Raw genomic sequence first — 17,737 nt, 5'->3', positions numbered from 1 at the left:
ACCTTCAGGATAATAGCATGCATTTTACCACATATGGATATAGTTAATGGGTTTCTTTTAATCCCCCTAAAAGCTTTTATTAAAATAATGGCTACATCTTTGAATCAGTTCTTAGAATGAAATAAATGAGTATTATTTCAGTTGATACTTCCTTGTCTCCAATGTCAGTACCTTTTCTTAAACGTTTTTTTACCTGAACTCTTATTTCATTGTGAACTCTCCGTTTCATGCAGTGACACGAAGACTAAGTCCAGTCTTCGCTCTGCCTAGACTGGCCATCCATCTCACCTTCTGTGATGTTTCTGGACGTACCTGTGTGCTGTGGAGATCTGGGGCAGTGACGGAACTTTCCCAGAATCATATCAGTATCCATGTGCACCACTCTGGGAACTCAGGGGCCTAGGAACCACTCGCTTTTCTGCTTCTTCTATAAAATCACCTTCTTTTGCCCTCTGGGCTTCCCTGGTGACTCAGTGGTTAAAAAAAAAAAAAATCTGCCCACAATGGAGGAGACTCGTGTTCAATCCCTGGGTTGGGAAGATCCCCAGAGAAGAAAATGGCAACCCACTCCAACATTCTTACATGGAAAATACCATGGACAGGGGAGCCTGGCGGGCTACAGTCCATGGGGTCGTAAGAGATGCACAGAGCTTAATGACTAAACCACCACCACCATTGTCTGCTTTCTAAAATGTCTGTGGGTCTGCCCTGTCCCCCAGGCTATCAGGGAGTTTGTCAAAACTCATAGAATTACACATTAAAAGGAGGCATTTTACTGCAGCTAAACACTACCCTCTATATACTGACTTTTTGAAAAAATCCAGCCAAGCCACACATGTTCAAGTTTGTTGTTGCTGTTGCAACATTGTTTGCCACATATTGGAAGCAACCTAAGTAGCCATCCAGCAAATTATGATACTTGCATAAAATGATATAATATGGGGCACCTGTTAAAAGGAATGAAATACACCTGGACATCATCCGATGTGGACTATCTCCAATCCATAGTGGCAAATGAAGAAGAGGAATATTGGGATCAGTGGGCACTGTTTGCTCTCCTCTGTGTAAACGTGTGTATGTTGCGTGTGTGTTTGTTTTGGTTGTTTGGCGGATCTCCAGAAGGATGCATGAGAAATTGCCAGCAGTGGTTTCCTTTAGATTAGAGGGACTGGATGCTGAGGGACCAGATAGGAAGAAGACTCATTGGCATTGTATACCTTTTTTGCACTTTTAATTTGTTCATATGCATATGTTGTCTTTTCAAGAAATAGATAAAAACAATATAAATTACTTTGATGGGGAAAAAAAAAAAAAGCCCACAGGATCCTGGAACTGAGCAACATGGATTTCTAGCCTGAGAATTTCTGTTTCTCTCTCTCAGGTCCATCATCTGAGCCAGCTCACTCGCCCACCAACAGCAGGAAGAAGCTCTTTGCCCCCGTCCCCTTCCCTTCGGGCTCCACCGAGGATGTGTCCCCCGGCGATCCCCTGCAGCCCCCGCCTCTTCCCCAGAAGAAGCTCGTGAGTCGGGCGGCCTCTTCCCCCGATGGCTTCTTCTGGCCCCAGGGCTCCCCCAAGCCCAGAACAGCAAGTCCCAAGCTGAACCTCAGCCACTCAGAGACTAACGTCTGTGCCCATGAGGACTCCCACTTCAGCTACGCCTCAGGCCCCGGCGGCCGCCACCAGCACGTCTTCTCCGCTTCCGAGCCGCTGGAGAAAACTTCCAAAGGCAGTGGCCACCGGGGCCCCACGCCAGGGCTAGGGGGCAGCAAAGGCCTGCAGGGCAAAGGGGTCTCCTCCGCCTCGTCCTCCCAGCTGAGCGTATCCAGCCAGGCCTCGGCGGGCAGCACCCAGCTGCAGCTCCACAGCCTCCTGAACAGCATCAGCAGCAAGGAGGGCACCTACGCCAAGCTGGGGGGCCTGTATGCCCAGTCCCTGGTCCGCCTCGTGGCCAGGTGCGAGGACCTCTTCATGGGCGGCCAGAAGAAGGAGCTGCACTTCAGCGAGAATAACTGGTCCCTGTTCAAGCTGACCTGTAACAAGCCCTGCTGTGACTCGGGGGATGCCATTTACTATTGCGCCACCTGCTCCGAGGACCCCGGCAGCACCTACGCCGTGAAGGTAGGTCTCACCCCCACCTCCCGCTCCCCCGCCATGTGGCTGGTGATCCTGACTGGCAGCCCTGTGGCTTGAGAATTCCTGTCCCCTCGGCCACCTCCCAGAGGAAGGTCGTTTCCTGGAAATGCTCGGTGAGTTCACTTTGCCTGGCCCAGGACATGGTGCAGTGTGATTTGTATGCACGTGTTCAGTGGAGGAAAGAGCGAGCTGAATGTGGTCAGCCTGGTCATCACTGGCAGCCCAGAGCCCGGGATCTGTACCTATCCAATGAAGGGATGTAAATTTGAGCTCCTTGAAAGTCAAGGGGGTAGAGGTGCCTTTAGGAAGTTCTTTGCTTCTGCTGACCCAGTGGACCTGAGAAAATGATCTTTGAATCATCTCTCTGCTTCCACCCTGAACATTTTCTTGTGTTCAGGTGCATCAGTTACTGTCCCCTGCCTCCTGGGGCTGGACCTGGGGGCTCCTTCACTGTCAAGAGACAGCTGACCTCTCCATTTTGAGGAGGAACAAGCCTGGTGGGACAGGCTTTTAATCCTTCTTGCCCATGGGGCAGAAAGTGATGTGGACCAAGGGGTCACTTAGCACAAGGTCTAGTTCAAGTTCAAACCCCTTGAACTTCTGGATCAAGGGGTTTGGTTTTTTAGATTCATGATTGTGATATGCAGCTTGGATTCTAATACCTCCTGTAATAATGTAGAGTTAGCCAATTCTGAAGAACAGTACAGAAAATTCGCATTCCCAGAGAAGATTAGAAGGCAGTGTTGTTCATTTCATCTGAAATCTAAACCATAAGGAGGGACTTCCCTGACAGTCCAGTGGTTAAGGCGTCGCCTTCCAATGCTGGGGGTGCTGGTTTGATCCCTGGTCAGGAAGCTGAGGTCCCACGTGCCTCCCAACCAAAAAACCCAAAACAGAAGCAATATTGAAACCAAGTCAGTAAAAACTTTAAAAATGGTCCATATCAAAAAATAATAATAATAAGGAAACCAGCAGATAGACCTTGGGCCTGTTAAGAAAGAGAGTCCCAGTGTTCTCTGTGATTCTGCTGGAGCCTTGGTAGATGAGGGTATATCTCTGTAGCGTGTGAAAAGAAAATTTCTTTTTAAAATTTTAACTTTTTCTTTTAATATTGGAGCTCAATATTTTATGAAAAGGAAATTTGAAAAAGAATTTCAAGTATTCAGAGTCTAGGGAACAGCAGCATCGATTTGGAGATGTGCCTGGCCTGGTGATGGGGTGGAGGCGGGGTGCAGAGCATACTCCTGCACGCGCCGCCGTTCCACTTCATTAGTGCTGGTTCTGGATGAAATAGTCATCTGAATCCTCTGGGTCCCCAGGAGGGGAGCAGGCTCCTTCCCGAGCCGCCTGTCTATGGCCGAGCTCATCCATATCTGGGATGCAGGAGCTTCGGTTGCAGGCTTGCACCTGCTCGGGCTCGTGTTGGTTCCTCTGTTTGCGGGCTTTGCCTCCTGTGGCAGTGAGGGAGTGAAGCCAGCTTGTGTAGCCCTGCTCCACGAATACAGGGTAGGAGAAAAAGCCTTTGTTACGTGTGCTGTCGAAGCTGGTTTCATGGCCTCAGTCAGCCAGAACTCCAGTAATTAGGGACCTGGGTTAAGTTGGCTGGGCCTTTTTTATTTCGCAGACATGACTTAGCCCAGATTTTCAACCACGAAGCAGGCCAAGGCACCAAAGTTTAAAGCGAGACTTGGCTCAATGAAACCTTTGAAATTGGAGCTGAACCAGTCTGTGTGAAGGTCTTGAGCCAAAACCTGAGCACAGACCCCTGAAAGTGATCTTGTGGGATGGTGAGGGGAGGTGGGGGTGGAAGAGAAGCCTTTCACCCACCTCCTCTACCTTCACTCCTAATTTGACTCTGTAGAATGATCTTGAGGGGCCCTGCCCAGGGCTGCCCCACTGGTTAACATGCACCCCGTCTTTTGTTCGAGGCAGTGAGGTCTTGCCAGAAGACCAGCTCACTGATTTTGAATCCCATCCAGGCCAGTTGTCATTGACTCTGCTCCTTCATTTACATCTCTGTGCAAACTGCCTGGACTCCCAAGGAGAGTTTTTGCTGGGCTCAAGCCTTTGATACCCTGGAGAAAAGGATCCTTGGAAACGCATCCCAGGCCCACAGCTGCGCCCTCTGGGTTTGTACAATTACCTGCCAGCCACCTCTGGATTGCCTGGCTCCACCACCAGGTTACCATCAGACCCACAAGAGCAGTCACCATAGCAACCTTTCCCAGTGAATGCTCACCTGGGCTAGGCCTTGTGTTGAAAGCTGCGTCTGTGTTGTGTCTTTTAATGCTCCCAGTGGCCCTGTGAGGAGGGACACTGCCCTTGAGATACAGAGAAGAAACAGACTTTGAGATAAATACAGTCAATTCTCAATATTTGGGGATTTCATATTTGTGAATTTGGTGCTGAAATTTTTTTGTAACCCGGGGTGCTTTAGTGGTCATTCCTGGCCATGTGCAGAGTTGGGGAGATCTGAGTTATTCAACACAGAAATCCCTAGCTGAGGTGCTACACAGGGACTCTCCACCTTCTTTCTCAGCTCTCATACTATAAACAAGTGCCTCATATTCACACTTTTTTTTTAAAGGGTGATTTCACCCTTTAAAATGGCCATGCCAAGCAATGAAGTCCTGTCTCATGATCCTAAGGTCAGGAAGACTGTGATGCAGTTTTGAGAGGGTGTTAGATCAGCTTCTTTTCAGGCATGAGCTACACTGCTGTCAGCCATGAGTCACTGTTAGCACAGTTGAAATACTCAACAGTATCTATGAATAAGGAGTCTTTAAACAGAAACACATATACAGCAGGGTTATACATTGGCCAGTTGATGAACCTCTTGTGACCAGAGATTTGTAAGAACTTCACGTTGCATTTCCCTAGGAGCAGTGGCTCAGCATTCATGTAGTTTGTGACTACTTAATAGAACATAACGACCAACCGAAAAGAATAAGAATCAAGGGTAACTTGCCAGTGTTTGCAGAGTTCATATTTAAACTAAGGTCCTTTTCACCCTAAAGCTCATACTCTTCACCTCCAGAACACTTCTCAGCTGTACAATCTTGGGCAAAATACCTTAACTTTTTAAAGTTTCAGCTTTCTGCTCTGTAGTAACATCTATCTCATTGAGTTGTTCAATGAGATTTAAAGAGACACTACAGGAAATATGCTTTATAGACACCATGTGAAAGTTTTCTGGGTATGTTGTAGTTGAGAAGCTCTCACTTCTATCCATGGATGGATGGCCCTGCAAACAGGTCCATACACAGTGGTTGTTGGTATTTATACACTAGACTGTTTTTTGAGGACCACCCAAGCCGACGATGTTGCAGAAAACTGCCATTTAAAAATGGAATATAGCTGGCTGGGCTCAGATAAGAAAGAACCTATAGCAGTGCCTTTTCGACATGTATCCTGAAATCACTTTGTTAATGGAAGAGGAAACACTGTCTGGGATAAAATGAGCTTCCCTTTTATTTCTATTCTACTTTTCTAATACGAGAGATCACTAAATTAATGTGTTCCCTCCCCCTGAGCCCCCAACCCTCCGCTTATCTTTTAAAAAGTTTTCTTAGTAGCTGAGCTCCTTTATGCCAGGTTTCATGCTGAGGTTTGTAGAGCTGCAATATAAATAAATCTCTTTGAAAAGGCGCTTGCAACAGAACTTCTAAAAACGTCACCTCTAAGCATTGTGGCACTCCATAAACACTGCCGTGACCATTCAGATGTAGCCATGCAGCAGCCGAAGGGTTGTTTTGAGATTGTTTGCTGGGTGATATTTTGTAGATGGGGCAGATGCCTTTCTTCTCAGGATTACATACTGATCCTTACCCTTCTACAAAGCACAGCTGGGGCTGCACCATCTCCTTTGCAGAGGAGTGCCCACAGACCATGTGCAGTCTCTTTCAGTATAATTAATTAGAGGGGATCAGGCCTGATGGGAGGCCATTGTGTGTGACTCAAGACTGTCAGTTGTGCGGCCACCAGAAGAAGATTCCTGTTGCTCAGGATCCTTAGGTGGCTGACGCTGTCATTAGTACAAAAAGATGTAGAAGAAGAGGGAAAGGCACAGCGTAGGAACTCCCCAGAGAACCTGAGATCCTCCACTTGTTTGTTTCCATCTTCAGTTCAGAGGGTGCCTTTGGGCCCTTGGGCTTCCCTATTCCCTGGAGAGCTTTCTGTTTTCTTTCAGCTGCTATGACTCACCCTTGGAGGAGTGGCTTGCACTTAGCAGCTCCACTAAAATCAGCCCCATGGATTGTGCCAATTGGTAGGCATGGCATATTAACCTGGATCTAGAAAACCAGGGCAGCCTAAGAGAATTTGACCAAGTCCTAGAGGTGTAGGGCCTGCATCTCTGCCCCTGAGATTCCCCAAAAAGGGAACATCCCAGCGATCAAACATATCTGCTGTTAGGTAGCTGCCAAGTCAGGTGCAGGGGCTGGGGAGTGAGGCTGGTTGCCTGAGGAAGCTCTTTTCTGGCTTCCTGAGAATTTGTCCAGTCCACGTTGTGGGCAGAGAGATGTCTTCCTATCAAGGGAACTCATTCTGGCTGGATTGTATGATCATTTTAGGTTTAACTTTTGAAGAAATTGACCATCTGTATTCCAAAGGGGTGGTACCATTTTACATCCTACTAGCTGTATCTGTGGAGAAGGAAATGGCAACCCACTCCAGTGTTCTTGCCTGGGGAATCCCAGGGATGGCAGAGCCTCGTGGGCTGCTGTCTATTGGGTCGCACAGAGTTGGACACGACTAAAGCGACTTAGCAGCAGCTGTATCTGAGACTTCCCATTTCTGTACATCCTCATAGACGCTTGGTATTACCAATTTATTACAGCCATTCTGGTGGGCATCACCTGGGCTCTCATTGTGTTTTTGACTTGCCTTTCCCTTATGACTCATGATGTTGAATATCTTTTCATGTGCTTACGGCCATTTACATAGTTCTTGGGTGAAATGCTTGTGAATATCTTTTGCTGACTTTTTGATTGGATAATTTATCGTACGACAGCTTTGTAAGAATTCTGGGTACATTCTGGATGGATAGGTGTTTTGCAAATATTTCCTCCCACTCTAATACTTGTCTTCCCAATTTTCTTAATACTTTTTGAACTACACAACTTTTAAGATTTGATAAGGTCAGGTTTGTCCACCTTTTTCTCTTTTGGACCATGGTTCTGGTGTGGTCGCTGAGAAATCTTGGCTTAGCTTAAGGCCTCAAAGATTCTGCCCTGTGTATTCTTCAAAAGTGTGTATGTTTTGGCTCTCACACCTAAGCCTCCCCATTGTGACCTAGGTCTCTGTGACCCATTTTGAGTTAAATGGTGTGTGCGCAGTGGGCAGTGGGGGTGTAAGTTCACCATTTGCGTGTGGATGTCTAAATGTCCCAGCACTATTTACTGAACAGAATGAAGGCTCTGGCTTTTGACCTCACTTCTGCTCTCCCCCACAGATCTGCAAGACCCCCGAGCCCAAAGCAGCCTCCTACTGCAGCCCTTCAGTGCCCGTGCACTTCAATATCCAGCAGGACTGTGGCCACTTTGTGGCCTCCGTGCCCTCCAGCATGCTCACCTCTCCCGACGCACACAAGGACCCTCTGTCTGCCCTGCCCTCACATCCCCCCGCGCAGGAGCAGGACTGCGTGGTGGTCATCACTCGGGAGGTGCCCCACCAAACCGCCTCGGACTTTGTGCGGGACTTGGCCACCAGCCACCAGTCTGAGCCCGAGGTCTACGAACGGCGGGTGTGCTTCCTGCTCCTGCAGCTCTGCAACGGGCTGGAGCACCTGAAGGAGCACGGGATCATCCACCGAGACCTGTGCCTGGAGAACCTGCTCCTGGTGCACTGCGCCCCCCAGGCCTCCCCCGAGCCCTCCCCCGCCGCCTCCATTCCTCCCACCACCACATCCCCCGCCCCCGCGACCACCCCGTCCTCTGGCCCCTCGGCCACTGTCCCTTCCAGCGTCACCCCCACCCCTCCAGCCGCCCCCACCCTTCAAGGAGGGTTCAGTGAGAAACACTTGCCCCGGCTTATCATCAGCAATTTCTTAAAGGCCAAGCAGAAGCCGGGTGGCACCACCAACCTGCAGCAGAAGAAGAGCCAGGCACGCTTGGCTCCCGAGATCGTGTCTGCCTCTCAGTACCGCAAGTTCGACGAATTCCAAACGGGCATCCTCATCTATGAGCTGCTCCACCAGCCCAACCCGTTCGAGGTGCGGGCACAGCTCCGGGAGCAGGACTACCGGCAGGAGGACTTGCCCCCGCTGCCCACGCTGTCCCTCTACTCGCCGGGCCTGCAGCGGCTCGCCCACCTGCTGCTGGAGGCCGACCCCATCAAGCGCATCCGCATCGGCGAGGCCAAGCGCGTGCTGCAGTGCCTGCTGTGGGGGCCCCGGCGCGAGCTGGTGGAGCCGCCGGGCACCTCGGAGGAGGCGCTGTGCGCCACGCTCCATAACTGGATCGACATGAAGCGAGCCCTGATGATGATGAAGTTCGCCGAGAAGGCGGTGGACCGCCGGCGCGGGGTGGAGCTGGAGGACTGGCTCTGCTGCCAGTATCTGGCGTCGGCCGAGCCTGCAGCCCTCTTACAATCGCTGAAGCTCCTACAGCTTCTGTGAGGCAGCTCCCGGCCCCCTCCTCTGGGCTGGACCCCCATCCTACCCCTTTCCCCGTGCCCTGCCTTGCCTTGGAAACATCCATGTCTCTTGGGAAATGGTACAAATGACTGTCATACTTGGATGTAATATATATATATAAGATATAAATATGAAAGACTGTGGATGTCATTCCCCACCGTGGTCTAGCCTCCTTTTCTCCTGTAGTCTTGCAGTTTCCTCTGCAATTATGTACATTTCTAGCTTCTTGCAAGGTCCTGAGGATAGTGCCGCCCACAGAATGAAGCCTGGACTCTGGTCTCACTACCCCATTAAGGGGTCTCTTTACCTTCTTGTCAAGTGGCTATTTAAAACCAAAAAGAACCCTCCATTTTAAATTAAAATTGCTGGTCGAGTCGTGAGCAAAGCTCTTTTATCCCCAAGTGCATTAATACCTTTGGTAGGTAAAATCGTTTTAAGCCCTTGAAACAGTGGCTTCAAGACCACTTGAACTGTCCCTGTTCTTCCACTTCTCATCAGAAGGAACATCAGGCCACAAGAGCCCAGGCATGTGGGGACCAGTTCATCTTCCCTGCTTCTCTCTCCAACTAACAGCCTCTTAGGAAGAAGCCAGACACAGCTGGTGTGACCCAGAGTTTCAGAATTTAATCCCACTGCTCGAAATCCATTTCCAGTTTGCTAAAGCTGGTTATCATTTGCATCAGAAGCCTGGCTGAAAGCGGAAGCCACCCCAGATGGTTCAAATGACAAGAACTTAGCAGGGGACCACTTAGAGAGTTTCAGGCTGGATTAAGAGAAAAACAACGGATGGTGAGACAAAAAGCAAGGGCTGGAATGGGGAGGGTTCACTCAATCTGTTCCCCACCTGTCATCCCCAGGCCAAGACCAGTGAGACGCCAGAGAGCAAGGGGGCCTGGGTGATACAGCCGGCAAGACTGACTTCCCTGGCAGGGTTGGGAAGAAAGAGTGGAGTGCCCGGTGTGAAACAGCCCGCTGTTAATGCTGTCCTAGATAAGGGCAGTGCAAGAACTCAGTGTTTCCACTCTCAGACCACTCAACCACCTGCTGTTCAAAGCTCCTTTGGGTTTCCATTTTTTAAAACTCATTCAGTTGACACGTTTATTGGCACCTACTAGAGTCAGCATTTGTTACCATGCCTTTAAAAAGTGCTTCAAAGAAAATTCAGAAGCACCAGATCTTTCTTCCTCAAAACTAGACACAGAAAAAAATCAATAAACACCCATTTGAAGGGAAATAGCCCAAGAGCCTTGTATTGCTACCTAAAGGGTTATCTTTGAAGTTGTGAACGAATTTCTCAAACCTTGTTAATAACAATGGACAAGTTTAAAATAAAGTTGAAGATCTTAATGGATGTCCTAGGAATCTAGGAAAGTGGCCAGCAACCAGGATGGCAAAATCTCCCAGGTCCCCTTCTGCATATTTTAAAAATAATTTTATTGATTTATTATTGGCTGTGCTGGGTCTTCATTGCCACGAGGGCATTTCTCTAGTTGTGATGAGTAGGGGCTACACTCAAGTTGCAGTGTGTGGGCGTTTCATTGCGGTGACTTCTCTTGTTGCAGAGCTTGGGCTCTAGGGCGCACCGGCTCAGTAGTGGCGGCTTCCGGGCTCTGGGGCACACGGGCTCAGTAGTGGTGGCTTCCGGGCTCTAGGGCGCACGGGCTCAATTGCTCCATGGCATGTGGGACCATCCCAGACCAGGGATCGAACCCCTGCCTCTTACATTGGCTGGAGGATTCTTCACCACTGAGCCACTGGCAAGTGCTCCTTCTGCGTATTAATTTCACTCTTTTTGCAGCCGTTCCAGCCTGGGACTCCAGGTAAACACACCCACACTTCCAGGCATCTAAAGTGAACCCTGGAGCTTCAAGGCACCTATGTCATTTCAGTGGTTGCTTGAGCATTGAGGGAAAAACCAGCTAAAACCAGCTTCCAGCTACGTTTGTACAAAGAGTTTTGAACATGGAAATCATAATTCTCCGTAGGACCCATCTGTTTCAGAGGGTATTATTTTGTCAGTTGTTTCTTCCTGGGAATTTTCCAGGCAAACCCTCCACCCTCAGTTTGCTGTCTTTGCTTTCTTGTTCTTTCTCACATCAAATAAATAAACAATGGAGAGGGAGGAAGCAAATATTCTGCCAGGGGGAATGCAGCGCTATTTGGAAATAACTGTCACAAGAGGCACATTTTAAACCTCTGAATTAATTGCACCTTTTTTATATGCCACCCACTTCAGGGGAGAAAAAAACAACAACAACACTGAGATGGTAGAAAAGATTTTCAGAACTAAAATGAACCCCAAAGTAAAGGTGGAAAGAGAAGGAACTATAGCAGTAAATTCTAATTAAGAAGAATGGTAGTGATCAAACATAAGACTTACTTCTGAGCTTAGGTCCACCAACCTAAGAAAAGTGGAGAACAGCCGGGTGTTCTCTACTTTTGGGTAATTCTTTGGGTAATTTCAGGAGACAGTTCATCAGCAGGAACAAACCTTTTCCTGATGCTTGATTTTGAAGGGATTTTGTCAAGGATTTCCTTGTTCAAAGGCATTAAATAATGTTCCCAACAGCACACACACACACAAATTAAAAAGACATATTTTTTTAGATAGGACTGTTCCTTATATCCACCATTGGTGAAATCCACAGATGAACATTCAGGCCTAGTTTCATTGAGATGATTCTGCAGGGCCCTTGCCACTCACCCAGCTCCACGAATCAGCCTTTTCCATGAACGACAAATCATACGGCTACAAATATTAGGTTTGGCAAACAGCTTCAGGCACACAGAATTCCAAATATAGCTTTTTTCTGTTACCCCAACATATACCTGGGATGCATTTACACAGAAACGTCAAGCGCCAAATAAATTTAAATCCAGAAACAGAGTTTCTTCCACAGGGGACTGAGGTTCAGAAAGAGGCAGCAACCTTTGTATATTACAGTCTTGGAACATCTGGCTATCTAATAGTCCTGTTATCTGTGAGTTCATCTCCTCTGCTTTCTTCTCAGCTTTAGACCCAACTACTAGTATTTAAACCTCTAGGTTCTTTCCCCTCCAACTCTGAATCAAGTCACCCACATAGCCTCTCCACATTATACGTTGTGTTGTTAACGGGCCTTTCCCTTTCCCGTGCCCAGATGTAAAATCGTTTTCTTCTCCTAAATTCTTTTCTGCAGGTGTTACAAGGCAGGTGTCTAAATTATTGTATCCTTGCCGGAAGCAAGATAAGTACTTCAGGGAGGATTTGTTTATGGTAGCACATGGCTCAGCTCTAAAAAGATGGGGCTCTGGGGAGCTGTAGTTACCACTCTGTGTGAGGCATCCTGGTTTCCAAAGGCTTGGGGCTGGAGAAAGCCCTCTTGTGAGGCATACGTGTACACAGAACAATGACGAAGATTTTGAAGAAGGAGGACACACATTCCTTTAATGACTTCTCTGAAATATATTCTTTTAATATACCGCCAGTCAAGGCAGCAGCCCTTTCCCACTCTGATGAGTGTCTATAAGTCTTTGAAGATCTAAGAGTAAGCTTATTAAGTCCCATTAAAGTAATAGATTTATAATGTAAAATCTGCTTGGCATGTTTAATAGAGGGTGAGGTAAATGGAATTGATTTATTAGAAACCAAAATTTAAACCAATTGCTGTCATTGCTAAAAATAAAAGGCAAGAACAAAACATCTGGGGCAAGTTCTATGGGATGAAAGTCTTGACAAATTACTCTTTCTTCCTCTTTTCCAATGCTAATTAACACAGTTAACAACACTCCAGGAGACCTACTCCAGGTCAGAGATGCCTTTGGAGGACCTGTGCCCTGGAAAGGAGGTCATCTTCAGGTAAAGCATCCAGATTAACCCAAACACAGTATCACTGATTGAGGAGGATCTGGGGTCATGGTCAGTTTGGAAACTTGTTCTATCTTGGGTACTCAGTCTTCTTTTCTGGAGTCAGGGAAGCAAAGTCAAGTTTACTTGGGATCTTTCTGCATGTCAGCAAGACAACTTTGTACAGAACTATCCCAGTGGGATTTGAACATGTACACTTTTCACATATCCTGAAGGCGGGATTCAAATCTTTCCAGACCCTTTACCAGAAATGATTACAGCTATTTCCTACAAAAATGCTGTCCTGAACGCCAGATGTGATTAGATGACCAAAATGTTTATGTACAGTATTAGGACCTAAAGGTCATCCTTCAGGCTCCCGCCTTAGAACCTTATCAGAGATAATCAGGCATGGAGACAGGTTAAGGGAGCTGGGCATGGGAACTGAACTCTTCTAAGGGTGGAAGAGAAGGCAGGAAATGAGAAGGCAAGATTCAGAGACAAACCATCTGTTTTCCCACTTGCCTGGATCCAGCCCCGAGGACTTCCCACAACCCTCCAAAAGATATTCTTGTGTCATAGTCCAATAGGGCCGCTAACAAAATACCATAAACTGAGTGGGTTATGACAACAGAAATTTGTTTCTCACAGTTACAGAAGCTGGTGAGTCCAAGATCGTGGTGCTGGCAGATTCATTTCTGATGAGAGCACACTCCCTCCCTAGTTCACAGATAGCCATATTTTCATTGTATCCTCACATGGCAGAAAGGGCAAGGGAGCTCTCTGGGGTCTCTTTTAAAAACGGGTCTCTAGTCCCGTTCATGAGGGCCCCAACCTCATGACTTTAGCATCTCCCAAACACCCCACCACCTAATATTACCATCACATTGGGGATCGCGTTTCAGTTTTGGATTTAGGGGAGGGGGCAGTGGGAGGTACACAAACATTCAGTCTATGGCATCACTTGTCAGACCTTTACTGGAGTCATACAGTCACTACTGTGTTCTCAAAGAGCTCCAGCTATGCAGAAGCTGTAGAACTTCAGGTTGTGTAGATTTCAACTTCCGAGTTTATAGCAAATTCCTTTTAAAAAAAATCTGAAAGACTAAGAATTGTGCCCTTTATGTATGACCTTTCTTTATTGACTATTCCCATCACTAGTATGATTTTTCAGCTTTCCTAGGGGGCTTCCCTGATGGCTTAGACGGTGAAGAATCCACCTGCAAAGCAGGAGACCTGGGTTCAATCCCTGGGTCGGGAAGATCCTCTGGAGGAGGACATGGCAACCCACTCCAGCATTCTTGCCTGGAGAATCCCCATGGACAGAGGAGCTTGGTGGGCTACAAGTCCATGGGGTCACAAAGAATCCGACACAACTGGACGACTAAGCACAAAGGAGTAGCTGAGCTTGCCTTCTCCTCTACCCCTCAGTCTTACTGGTTTTATTTATTTGGGGAATGTAAAACATAACATGGCACTAAAAGCCCAAACTATTCAAAAAGAGATACTCAGAGAAGTGTCACCACCGCCCCCCCCCCCCAGCCCCTGTCACCATCTCTCCAACCTTTCTAACCTGCTCCCACCCATCTGTTGCAGTCCCCAAACTCAATGATTTCTTCTTTATCCTTCCTGTGTGCCACGAACACGGATGCACAGAGGCAAATATATTTCTTTTGTCTCATTCATAAGTTAGTAGACTGGCGATATAAGAGTACTTCACTCTTCTCTCTTAGCAGTGTGTTTACAGAAGCTTTCTTTGTTTTATGAAAATGTTTGAAGTTTTACTAATCATGATATTTACAGACACATATTCAGCAGATGTTTATATCTTCACAGTGTAGGTAATACTTGTGTTCCCAGACTGATAGAAACTTCTTAGGGTCTTTCAAGGATTCCCAGTTCTCGGCTTCATTGCTGTTGTTGTTTAGTCACTAAGTCCTGTCTGACTCTCTTGTAACCTTATGGATGGTAGCTCACCAGGCTCCTCTGTCCATGGGATTTCCCAGGCAAGAATACTAGACTGGTTTGCTATTTCCTTCTCCAGGGGATCTTCCACCTCAGGGACTGAACTCACATCTCCTGCTTGGCAAGCACATTCTTTACCCTTGAGCCACTGGGAAGCCCCCCAGGAGCTTTCTTAAAGTGGGGAGGCAACTTGATCTCTCACTTGATTATTCAGAGAATTGACAGGGTTTCATCACCTTCTACCCTGGTATTTAAAAGCATCATTTGCACAGCTAGAAGGGTGTTCATCCCAAGGTTTTAATGATCTCTTAGGACTATAGCTCCTCAGTTCAACCGATTTCATTTCCATGGCGAGATATGAACTGTTTTTAGTCCCAGATAGAAATCCTGAGGTTTGCCCCAAACCACCGGCAGTCAGCAGACCCCTAAGTTTAATGATGAATTTTTTTATTCTTCACCCTCACTCCTCTGTGGAGTGGTACTGCTGGTTCTTGCACTTAGAACCCAACACTTCTTTGATAAGCTCTGCCTTGAGCCCTTACCTGACTATAGCCAGGTCTCAGAGGAGAACGCTCCAGGGATAATCTTCCAGAAAGAGTGTTCAAGGAGAGAAAAGAAGGTGCTGCTCTGTGGCTTGGCCTTTCCGTGGCTTTTCCCTGACAGTAGACAGTGCCATGTAAGCAACAAGAACTCCACTCGTGGAAATTGTTAGTAGAACTTAGAGTTAACACTTCAACAAAAGGAGCCTGATACTATTGGTCTTGACTGAGTTCAGCATGAATCGTTTCAAGTACCTGATTGAATATGGACAGAATGAAGGGTTTTGCTGGCTGTTCCATCCAGTCAAACAGCTCCACTTGGAGACAAGAAATGGGAGAGAGAAGCTGGGGGTGGGGAGCTGTTTCCAGTGCACAAGACACACAAGGGCACAGAGCAGAGAGCACCTTCTCAACCAGTGCCAATCATACCCTGGCAGCTGGAGCTGGCAGCCTCCCCTCAGCTATGAAACACGTGTTTGTTTGCAGCCCTCATCCTGCAGAAGGCCCTGAGCCAGCTGTGGGCCCTGCCTAATCCCTAATCGCTGGGCAGCGCCCCCTCTTTTCAACTCTGAAAAGGCAACAGACCATCAGAAAAAGCATTGGAATGAAGAATGAAGAAAACCAAGGGCATTGTGACATGGAGGTTGCTGCCCCTTGGGTAGGATAAGCATTGCTAAGCAAATCCAGCTCACAAGTGCTCCCAGGAAAGGGGCTTTCTCTAGGAGTTCCTCTCTGGGAGCAGTTTACTGGAGAGGAGATTATCACCTTCTAGGGGACAAACCCTGGAAGGTCTGGAATTTCTCTTCTGTAGTACCTCCAACAGTACCATGAAGGGAAAGAAAGGCTGAAGAAAAGCAACGCTTAATATCCCCGGAGTGATGCTGTGAAGAGCAGACCACAAGCCCTGGGAATGCTACTGCTGGGCTCTGTTTGGTATCAGTGTGTCTGTAAGTGGACACCATGAGGCTTAGTGAACAGAAACCGGGCAAGAAATCCAGGTTCTTCGTCCAGCTTTCACTCACACACCTCTGTGGTCTGAACACTGAGAAAGGAATGCCTTCATCCAGGCAGCCTTTCACTTGTGGACTCCCTGGGTTGTATAAACAGAAGTCTCTAGTTTGCTGTCTAATGAAAATATTGGAAAAGTATGAGTGACATAATAATAGTCTCTTTGTTTACCTGATTTCACTCTTCCAAACGGCTTCAAGTCCTGGTGCTGGAAATATCATTTTGCTTTGGTACAACACTCATCTGATATATGTAGGAATCAAGACAGGAAGTCTACATATTAAGAGGGAATCAAGATCTGCAAGAGATCTCTAGTCTTTCCCGTTCTATTGTTTTCCTCTATTTCTTTGCATTGATCACTGAGGAAGGCTTTTTCTTTATCTCTCCTTGCCATTCTTTGGAACTCTGCATTCCATCTGGTCCCATCACTTCATGACAAATAGATGGGGAAACAATGGAAACAGCGAGAGAGTTTATTTTGGGGGGATTCAAAATCACTGCAGGTGGTGACTGCAGCCATGAAATTAAAAGATGCTTGCTCCTTGGATGAAAAGCTATGATCAACCTAGACAGCATATTAAAAAACAGAGACATTACTTTGCCAACAAAGGTCTGTCTAGTCAAAGTTTTGGTTTTCCCAGTAGTCACGTATGGATGTGAGAGTTGGACTATAAAGAAAGCTGAGCACTGAAGAACGGATGTTTTTGAACTGTAGTGTTGGAGAAGACTCTTGAGAGTCTCTTGGACTGCAAGGAGATCCAACCAGTCCATCATAAAGGAAATCAGTCCTGAATATTCATTGGAAGGACTGATGCCGAAGCTGAAACTTCATACTTTGGCCACCTGATGTAAAGAACTGACTCATTTGAAAAGACCCTGATCCTGGGAATGACTCAAGGTGAGGGGAGAAGGGGACGACAGAGGATGAAATGGTTGGATGGCATCACCGACTCAATGGACATGAGTGTGAGTCAGCTTTGGGAGTTGGTGATGGACAGGGAAGCCTGGTGTACTGGAGTCTGTGGGGTCGCAAAGAGCTGGACATGACTGAGCAACTGAACTGAACTGAATTGAAGGTCTGGAAAGGTGAACTGATAGGTGAAATGGAAAGCAGGCCTGGGATCTAGGCTGCATAACTTCCATCTCCACCAACCATCATTGTGTGGTCACAAATTTCCTGGGGACCCATCAGCACCCTGGCTGTCCTTCAACGTTCAGATCAAGCCTTATCCCACCCAGGAAAGCTAGCTTCCATCTCACCTCTGCCCTCACTCCATCTGGAGGTCTCCCTTGACCCAGTATTCTTGACTCATTCCTGGCTCCCTCTTGGACAGGAGGGTCCTATTTTTCTCTCAGTATAATAAGAAGGATGATGAAGTGTATTCATTGTCACTAAGTAGACCCTGAGCCCCCTGAGGACATCAACCAAGTCTCAAATGACCCCAGTCCCTTATATTGTACACAGTCAGTGCTTAACCAATGTGTTGATGGTATTGAGGCCAATGCATGGTTTACAGTGGATGATTGGGACCGCTGCTTATGAAAAACAATGCCCCACTCATCATCCAAGGCCATACAGCTGCCAAAGCACCTTCACAAGCCTCGTTGCATGCCAGCGCTCACCGGTGG

The 17,737-nt window shown here is 47.4% G+C and overlaps 1 protein-coding gene across 1 annotated transcript in view; it reads left to right on the top strand.

The window, feature by feature from the left end:
- The window catches only part of PRAG1 (PEAK1 related, kinase-activating pseudokinase 1), a 46,140-nt gene extending 37,220 nt beyond the window's left edge, over positions 1–8,920 (top strand). The window contains exons 5-6 of the mRNA XM_069573150.1: positions 1,382–2,121; positions 7,589–8,920. Coding sequence (XP_069429251.1) covers positions 1,382–2,121; positions 7,589–8,752 — 1,904 coding nt within the window. The 3' untranslated portion in view covers positions 8,753–8,920. The remainder of the gene's footprint in view (positions 1–1,381; positions 2,122–7,588) is intronic.
- The last annotated feature ends 8,817 nt before the right edge of the window (positions 8,921–17,737 follow it).

The sequence above is a fragment of the Ovis canadensis genome, chromosome 26 (assembly GCF_042477335.2).
Source record: "Ovis canadensis isolate MfBH-ARS-UI-01 breed Bighorn chromosome 26, ARS-UI_OviCan_v2, whole genome shotgun sequence".
Lineage (NCBI taxonomy): Eukaryota > Metazoa > Chordata > Mammalia > Artiodactyla > Bovidae > Ovis > Ovis canadensis.
The sequence above is the reverse complement of the archived record's forward strand: the minus strand, read 5'-3'. Positions and strand labels throughout refer to the sequence as shown.